At 48.5% G+C, this 9,409-nt stretch overlaps 1 protein-coding gene across 1 annotated transcript; it reads left to right on the top strand.

Moving 5' to 3' along the window:
• Window positions 1–2,173: 2,173 nt before the first annotated feature.
• LOC308531124 (SERPINE1 mRNA-binding protein 1-like) lies at window positions 2,174–3,925 on the top strand. Its single transcript, XM_081107996.1, has one exon. It carries the CDS (start codon window positions 2,238–2,240, stop codon window positions 3,435–3,437), a length of 1,200 nt encoding a protein of 399 aa, XP_080964122.1. The 5' UTR covers window positions 2,174–2,237; the 3' UTR covers window positions 3,438–3,925.
• The last annotated feature ends 5,484 nt before the right edge of the window (window positions 3,926–9,409 follow it).

The raw sequence follows: 9,409 nt of genomic DNA, 5'->3' as shown, positions 1-9,409 counted from the left end.
TCTCTCAAGAAGAGATATCAGAGGGAGACCCCTCTCCCTCTATCTCTCCCTTGAGGACACAAGAAGGCGGAGTCTGCAAGCCAAGAGGGGGCTCTGACCAGAACCCAATCATGCTAGCATCCTGATCTTGGACTTCCAAGTTCCAGAACTAGGAGAAAATCAATTCCTATTGTTTAAGGTCCCTAGTCTATGGTATTTTGTTATGGCAGCCTAAGCTGACTGACACATTCCATTTACATGGACTATCCAGAAGAGGTAAATCCATAGAGTCACAAAGTAGATTAGTGGTTACCAGGGCTTGAAGGAGGGAGAATAGGGAGTAACCACTAAATGGGTACAGTCTCTTTCTTTCTTTTTAAATGTATTTTATTGGTTTTTTTACAGAGAGGAAGGGAGAGGGATAGAGAGTTAGAAACATCGATGAGAGAGAAACATCGATCAGCTGCCTCCTGCACACCCCCTACTGGGGATATGCCCGCAACCAAGGTACATGCCCTTGACCGGAATCGAAACCTGGGACCCTTCAGTCCACAGGCCAACACTCTATCCACTGAACCAAACAGGTTAGGGCGGGTACAGTTTCTTTTAGGAGTGAGGAAAGCATTCTGGAATTAGGTAGTGGTGATGGCTGTACAGCTTTGTGAATATACTAAAACTCGCTGAAGTGTGTACTTTTAAAAAAGGGTGAATTTTGTGGCATCTCAATTATCTTATATAATAAAAGGGTAATATGCAAATTAACCCTAACAGCAGAATGACTGGGAATGACTGGTCACTATGACACACACTGACCAGCAGGGGCCAGACACTCAATGCAGGAGCTTCCCCCTGGTGGTCAGTTCTCTCCCACAGCCGGAGATCTGCTCAGCTACAAGCCAGGCTGATGGCTGCCAGTACAGCGGTGGTGGTGGGAGCCTCTCCCTCCTCCTCAGCAGCACTAAGGATGTCCGACTGCAGCTTAGGCCTGCTCCCCGCTGGCAAGTGGATATCCCCCGAGGGCTCCTGGGCTACCTGAGAGATGTCTGACTGCCAACTTAGGTCCAATCCCCTAGGGAGTGGGCCTAAGGCAGCAGGTGGTCATCCCTTGAGGGGTCCCAGACTGTGAGAGGAAACAGGCCTGGCTGAGGGACCCCCTGAGTGCACAAATTTTTGTACACCAGGTCTCTAGTCCTATCTAATAAAAGAGTAATATGCAAATTGACCATCACTCCAACCCACGAGATGGCCGCCCCCATGTGGACACAAGATGGCTGGCAGGGGAGGGCAGTTGCTGGGGGGACCAGGCCAGCAGGGGGGGGGCAGTTGGGGGCAACCATGCCTGCAGGGGAGGGCAGTTGGGGGGTGGGACCAGGCCAGCAGGGGAGGGCAGTTAGGGGCAACCAGGCCTGCAGGGGAGGGCAGTTGGGGGGACCAGGCCAGCAGGGGAGGGCAGTTGGGGGCAACCAGGCCTGCAGAGGAGGGCAGTTGGGGGGTGGGACCAGGCCAGCAGGGGAGGGCAGTTAGGGGCAACCAGGCCTGCAGGGGAGGGCAGTTAGGGGTGACCAGGTCTGCAGGGGGTGGGGAGCAGTTGGGGGGGACTAGGCCTGCAGGGAGGACAGTTATTGGCGACCAGGCCAGCAGGGGAGGGCAGTTAGGGGTGAGCAGGCCGGCAGGGGAGGGCAGTTAGGCGTTGATCAGGCTGGCAGAGGAGTGGTTAGGGGGTGATCAGGCTGGCAGGCAGGCGAGTGGTTTGGAGCCAGCAGTCCTGGATTGTGAGAGGGATGTCTGACCAGTGGGATTGGGCCTAAATGGGTAGTTGGACATCCCTTAAGGGGGTCCCAGATTGGAGAGGGTGCAGGCTGGGCTGAGAGACACCTCCCTCCCCCATGCACCAATTTCTTGCACTGGGCCTCTAGTACCTTAATAAAGGTATATTATTGTTGTTATTTGTTTTTTGTTTTTTGTTGTTATTTGTTTTTTGTTAATCCTCACCTGAGGATATTTTATTCATTGCTTTTACATTGAGAGTAGAAGGGAGGGAGGGAGGGGACAGAGACAGACAGACAGACAGACATTGATGTAAGAGAAATACATCGACTGGTTGCCTCCCACATGCTCCCTGACTGGAGGCGGGGATTGAACCTGCAACCGAGGTATGTGTCCTTGACTGGGAATTGGGACCCTTCAGTACGAGGATTGGGACTCTAACCACTTAGAAACACTATCCAGGGCAAGCTTTTTTTTTTTTTTTAAGAAAAATGAAGGGGGATCTTGTGGGAAGAGCTGAAGCAGGCGCTCCTGGCTCAGCGCAGCCTGCTTCAATCCGTGGAGGAACGCGTCGCCAAGCCACCATCATGCCTGGGCATTTACAGGAAGGCTTCCGCTGCGTGGTCACCAACGGATTCGACCAGTTATTTGACGACGAATCGGACCCCTTCGAGGTGTTGAAGGCAGCAGAGAACAAGAAAAAAGAAGCCGGCGGGGGCGGTGTTGGGGGCCCTGGGGCTAAGAGCGCAGCTCAGGCAGCAGCCCAGAACAACTCCAATGCGGCAGGCAAACAGCTGCGTAAAGAGTCCCAGAAAGAACGCAAGAACCCGCTGCCGTCCAACGCCGGCGTGGCTGACAAGAAAGAGGAGACGCAGCCGCCCGTGGCGCTTAAGAAAGAAGGAATAAGACGTGTTGGAAGAAGACCTGATCAACAACTTCAGGGTGAAGGGAAAATAATTGATAGGAGACCAGAACGGCGACCACCTCGTGAAAGACGATTTGAAAAGCCACTTGAAGAAAAGGGTGAAGGAGGAGAATTTTCAGTTGATAGACGGATTATTGACCGGCCTATCCGAGGCCGTGGTGGTCTTGGAAGAGGCCGAGGAGGACGTAGACGTGGAATGGGCCGAGGAGATGGATTTGACCCTCGTGGCAAACGTGAATTTGATAGGCATAGTGGAAGTGATAGATCTTCTTTCTCACATTACAGTGGCCTGAAGCACAAGGACAAACGTGGAGGTAGCGGATCTCACAACTGGGGAACTGTCAAAGATGAATTAACTGACTTGGAGCAACCAAATGTGACTGAGGAAACACCAGGAGGTGAAGAACATCCAGTTGCAGACACTGAAAATAAGGAAAACGAAGTTGAAGAAGTAAAGGAAGAGGGTCCAAAAGAAATGACTTTGGATGAGTGGAAGGCTATTCAAAATAAGGACCGGGCAAAAGTAGAATTTAATATACGAAAACCAAATGAAGGTGCTGATGGTCAGTGGAAGAAGGGATTTGTTCTTCATAAATCAAAGAGTGAAGAGGCTCACGCTGAAGATGCGGTTATGGACCATCATTTCCGGAAGCCAGCAAATGATATCACGTCTCAGCTGGAGATCAATTTTGGAGACCTTGGCCGCCCAGGACGTGGTGGCAGGGGAGGACGAGGTGGCCGTGGGCGTGGAGGACGTCCAAACTGAGGCAGCAGAACTGACAAGTCAAGTGCTTCTGCTCCTGATGTAGATGACCCAGAGGCATTCCCAGCTCTGGCTTAACTGGATGCCATAAGATAACCCTGGTTCCTTTGTGGACCCTACTTCTCTGAGGTTTTGTATGCTTAAGGATCCCAACCGTCTAAGAAATTTAAAAAAAAAAAAGACTGTCATTCATACCATTCACACCTACAGACTGAATTTTATCTGTTTTGAAAATGAATTTCTCTCGCTACACAGAAGTAACAAATATGGTAGTCAGTTTTGTATTTAGAAATGTATTGGTAGCAGGGATGTTTTCATAATTTTCAGAGATTATTCATTACTTCATGGATATTTTGTATTGCTGCTTGCAAATATGCATTTCCAAACTTGAAATATAGGTGTGAACATGTGTACCAGTTTAAAGCTTTCACTTCATTTGTGTTTTTTAATTAAGGATTTAGATGTTCCCCCAGTTACAGACCGTTTTTAAATATTGGACATAATATCCGTTTTAGTACCTGCTTTGCATTTACACTTATGGTCAACTGGGACATGTAAACTCTGATTGTCAAAATTTATGCTATGTGGAATACTAATGACTTTACGTATTTTAACTTAGTTTTAATATTTTTATTTCTGGGGAAAATCATTTTTCACTTTTCATGTAAAAAAAAAAAAAGAGCCCTAACCGGTTTGGCTCAGTGGATAGAGCGTCGGCCTGTGGACTCAAGGGTCCCAGGTTCGATTCCAGTCAAGGGCATGTACCTTGGTTGTGGGCACATCCCCAGTAGGGAGTGTGCAGGAAGCAGCTGATGGATGTTTCTCTCTCATCGATGTTTCTAACTTTCTGTCCCTCTCTCTTCCTCTCTGTAAAAAATCAATAAAATATATTAAAAAAAAAAAAAGAAAGAAAGAAAAGTGAAGGGAGACAGGAGAGAAGGGGAGAAAATGCAGGGTGAGAGCAGAGAGGAGGTGGGGGTGAAGAAGGCAGAAAGGCTGGGTGAGGAGGGAAAAGGGGTTTTGGGGAGAGGAAAAGGGGCCAGGACTCCTGTCCACAGCTCTGCCTCCTAACTGAATCTTCCCTTTTCCCCATTTCCTTTGACTCTGGTTCCAGCCACCATCACCACCTACCAGGATTAATGCCACAGCTCCAGCTTGTACCCTCGCTGTCTGCTCTGTCACTGCCCCTGATGCCCCATCCTCCCTCAGGCACCCAGAGCCACCTCTCTGTAATCTGAGGTTGGTTCCACTCTTACCACTCCAGCCTGAGGCTTCTCCAGCGGCTCCCTCCACCTCCAGATGAAACCCGATGCACCTGCTCTTTATAATCCCACCCCATCAGCCCTTGACTTGCTCCGCACTTTCCTTTGCTTCCATGTCTTTGCACATGTCACTCCTGCTGGCTGAAACACCATTCCCACTTTCCCCCTTCATCTGGCTAGCCTTTAATTGTTTTTCATATCTCACTTTGGATGGGCCTCCTCCCAGAGCCCTTGTCTGTCTCTGCAGCTAGGCACAATTCCTGGAGGGCAGGACTGCAGTGGTCAGCCTGTAACCTTGGCTCAGGTCCTGGGTCAGGCACTGAGTTGCTAATTACAATGTTTGTAACATCTGGAGTGTGTGTGTGCATTAGTGGGGAGCATTTAGAACAGCGGTTCTCAACCTGTGGGTCGCAACCCCTTTGGGGATCGAACGACCCTTTCACAGGGGTCGCCTAAGACCATCGGAAAACACATATATAATTACATATTGTTTTTGTGATTAATCACTACACTTTAATTATGTTCAATTTGTAACAATGAAAATACATCCTGCATATCAGATATTTGCATTACAATTCATAACAGTAGCAAAATTACAGTTATGAAGTAGCAACGAAAATAATTTTATGGTTGGGGGTCACCACAACATGAGGAACTGTATTAAAGGGCCGCGGCATTAGGAAGGTTGAGAACCACTGATTTAGAAAGACTAAGAAAATGACTAAGGTGGGATTAGAATCTTAGGTCTCTGAATCATGGGCTTGAACCTCTGCTCTTTGAGCCAGAAACCCTGGGTGTGAGCGTGCAAGCATCATTCCTTTAAGCCTCAGCTTTCCTGCTCTGTAAAGTGGGCCTTTTACACCTGCTGCCTCTCTCTCTCTCTCTCTCTCTCTCTCTCTCTCTCTCTCTCTCGGGAATGAAGAGGTATCTCTATAGTTTGGGAAACAGAGGTGTAAAGTTGCAATTTCACCCCAGGCAGTTGGACCACAAAAACGAAGCCTTTTATGGAATAATGAACAATACTGTCTCCAGATTATGTTACTGTGGTTGTGATGTATGTAAGAGAAACTTAAACATTTGTTTTATCAGGTGGGATCACTGTCACTAGTAGCCACTCTGATACTAATGGGCACATTTCCCCAAATTCTGAGTGCTGACAGGCATGGTCCCATCCCACAAGGGCTATTGAGTCAGCCGAGGACAATGGCCTAAATTCACATTATTTACCACTGAGCTGTGACAGACCATGGAATAGTGAATCTGAATTTAACAAGGGTGGTAAGTTACATTGGACCACAATGTGTTGGAAAACAATGTGGCATTTTTGAGAGCAATACCCGGTGACCAGCAATTCCATCCCAGGCATGCACCTAGACAGGCTTTCTCAAAGTGAGGTCCCTGGATGGGCAGCAGTAACAGCATGAGGATTTGTTAAAAATTCACATTCTTGAGCCCATTGCCACAACTACTGCATCAGAAGCTCTGCTAGTGGGGTCAGCAGTCTGCAACTTAAAAAGTCACAGGGGCCCTGACTGATTTGGCTCAGTGGATAGAGCGTCGGCCTGCAGACTGAAGGGTCCCAGGTTCGATTCTGGTCAAGGGCGTGTACCTCGATTGCGGGCACATCCCCAGTGGGAGGTGTGCAGGAGGCAGCTGATCAATGTTTCTCTCTCATTGATGTTTCTACCTCTCTATCCCTCTCCCTTCCTTTCTGTAAAAAATCAATAAAATATATTTAAAAAAAAAAAGTCACAGGGATCCTGCTGCTCCATGGAATGGTAACTTTCTTGTGTCTGGGCACCAGGAAACATGAACAAGGATTCATAGAAGATCTTTCAGTGCCCTAACCGGTTTGGCTCAGTGGATAGAGCGTTGGCCTGTGGACCAAAGGGTCCCGGGTTTGATTCCAGTCAAGGGCATGTATCTTGGTTGTCGGCTTCTCCCTAGCCTGGGCCTTGGTCAAGTCTCACGCAGGAGGCAAGCAATCGATGTGTTTCTCTCATATCAATGTTTCTCTCTGTCTTTCCCTCTCTCTTCCACTCTCCCTAAAAAGCAATGGAAAAATATCCTTGGGTGAAGATGAAAGAAAAAAGATCTTTCAGTAATAACTGAAAGGAAAAAAAACATACAAATGACCCAAGTGTTTATAGGTGATTGTAATATTGTAATTGTTAAACATTGTAATACATAAATCTCAGGTATATACATATAATATCTACAGATTAGTGAAGCTGTTTTCTTTCCACTCTGAGAAGCTGCTTCCAAGGGAGGGTATTGACCTTGACCAACCCCTTTTCCCCCGAGGAGCAATGGGGAGCCATAGTAGACTCTTGAGCAGGCGAGTGACATGAAAGAAGTGGCATGTTGGTGATTTTAAAGCCTCTGTCTTAAAGCTCCTACCTCTAAGTCACCAGTGTACCTGTTGCTTTTCCTCTTGGTTTTCAGTGCTCTGGTCCCTTTTTATAGCATGCTTTGTACTTTTTTGATGTTGAATATCGTGGATAAATTATTGCGGGGGCATTTGGATGGAGTTATGTACTCACAAAGAGGGCAGGACTTTATTCTTACAGACTGATATTTTCAGCAGATCACTGGGCCCTGGTTAAGGCTTACTTCTAGGCCTCATAGGAGCTGGTCTGTTTCCAAGAGTGTGGCTGGTCTTCCTGGAAAGCGTACCTCCTGCACTGTCTGCTTGGCCTCCACCTCTGCAGGTGTGATCTGCAACCTGTTTCTCCCTGTGGCTGCCACAGGGGCTGCTGCATGTGTGCGCAGCTCCTTATCCTCCAGGTGCTCTTTTCTGCTGGTTCTCGCAGTTTTCCGGGCTTGGGCAGCTTAGGGTTGGCCAGTCTCAGAGGACGTGGACTAGTATCCTGGTCTCCTTTTCTGCAGGGTTTCTCCTCAAGTCCCAGCTGTTTTGAACCCCTGTCTGCTCAGCACAGCAAGCCTATATTTGCTGCTTTTATGCGGGGGGTGAGGGGTGGGGGAGCCTACAGCTTGAAGGGATGTGTATGTCACTTTGTTGTTTCCCTTCCCTCAAGGGTCAGAGACCCATGCCCTATCAGTACTGGCTGTCCTCCAAAGGCCTCAGCATGTGTATCTGTGTTTATCCTTTTTAAAAATTGATTTATTGATTTTTAGAGAGGAAGGGAGAGAGCAAGAAAGAGAAACATCAATTGGTTGATTCTTGTATGTGCCCTGACCAGGGATTGAACTTGCAACCTTGGTGTATCTGGACGACGCTCTAACCCAGCCGTGGGCAAACTACGGCCCGTTTGAAATGAATAAAACTAAAAAAAAAAAAAGACCGTACCCTTTAATGTAATGATGTTTACTTTGAACTTATATTAGTTCACACAAACACTCCATCCATGCTTTTGTTCCAGCCCTCCGGTCCAGTTTAAGAACCCATTGTGGCCCTCGAGTCAAAAAGTTTGCCCACCCCTGCTCTAACCCATGGTCGGCAAACTGTGGCTCGCGAGCCATATGCTGCTCTTTGGCCCCTTGACTGTGGCTCTTCCTAAGCCTTAGGAGGACCCTAATTAAGTTAATAACAATGTACCTACCTATATAGTTTAAGTTTAAAAAACTTGGCTCTCAAAAGAAATTTCAATCGTTGTACTGTTGATATTTGGCTCTGTTGACTAATGAGTTCGCCGACCACTGGTCTAACCAATTGAGCTGCCCAGCCAAGGCCTGAAAGCAGCATGTTAGAAAGGCAAATCTGCTGTTTGAAACAACGGGGAGGAAAGCACCAGAAGGCTCTCCCTTCTCCAAGTTTACCCAATGCCGGGTCCGCCTTTGCTGTTTCTCAAGGTGCCGCCAGAGGGTGCGTCAACCCGGATGTGCTGGACAGGCGGGACGCTGGATGGGCCTGGTGCTGGGGTGTCTGGATCTACTTAATCCAGGAGTGGGCCAGGGCATCCATTGGTTCCGGGTGGATCGGGCTGTCTTAGCTGCCAAGTCCTGTCAGCCCTTCTCATTCTCAGGTCACAGCACGGAAGATGTCTAGAAAGCACACATTCAAATTCTGTCCAGCCTCTTTCACTTGCTCAGAGCCACATAGTGGATGCAGGAAAGCCCCCGCCCCCTTCTGTGTGGGACCCCCATCACATCACAGCTTCTACCCAAAAACAGTCGAGGTGAGAAAGAGAGGGGCCTGACCCCTGTGGACCCTGTCCTCTCCAGGGTCCTACCCAGCCTCGGTTGGGGACCCAGTGTCAACCCCACTCGGCCTCCTTCCCTCCCTGGAGACATCCAGGGTGACCCTCAAACTGCCTGCACACCTCTCTGACAGGTCCCCGGGGGAAGTTGGGGAAGTATTCCTAGGACCTCTGCACCTGAGGCTGGGAATTTCTGCTGTTTCTTCAGCTCCAGCATCCCCCCACCCCCGTCTGGGCCCTTGCGGGCTGGTTTGGGTGAATGGATGATGGATGGATGGAAGTTCAGTTCCTACCACAGAGACTTTACTAAAGGCCTGGGATTTCTTCCACGGAGACACTTATGGCTTCCCTTTGGCATATCTGAATTGCCAGCATTACTACTATTGCGCTTTGGGGTCATTATTAAGTAAAATAAAGGTTACCTGAACATAGTGACACATGGCAGTCAACCTTATAACTGACCAACTACCGCCCTGACCGGTTTGGCTCAGTGGATAGAGCGTCAGCCTGCCTACTCAAAGGTCCCAGGTTCGATTCCAGTCAAGGGCATGTA

Source organism: Myotis nattereri (assembly GCF_964212035.1).
Source record: "Myotis nattereri genome assembly, chromosome: 15".
Lineage (NCBI taxonomy): Eukaryota > Metazoa > Chordata > Mammalia > Chiroptera > Vespertilionidae > Myotis > Myotis nattereri.
Note: the sequence above shows the minus strand (reverse complement) of the source record. Positions and strands in the feature narration are given on the sequence as shown.

Excerpts from the sequence above, each read along its gene's own strand:
- LOC308531124 (XM_081107996.1), top strand. The coding sequence starts at position 2,238 with ATGAAGGGGGATCTTGTGGGAAGAGCTGAAGCAGGCGCTCCTGGCTCA.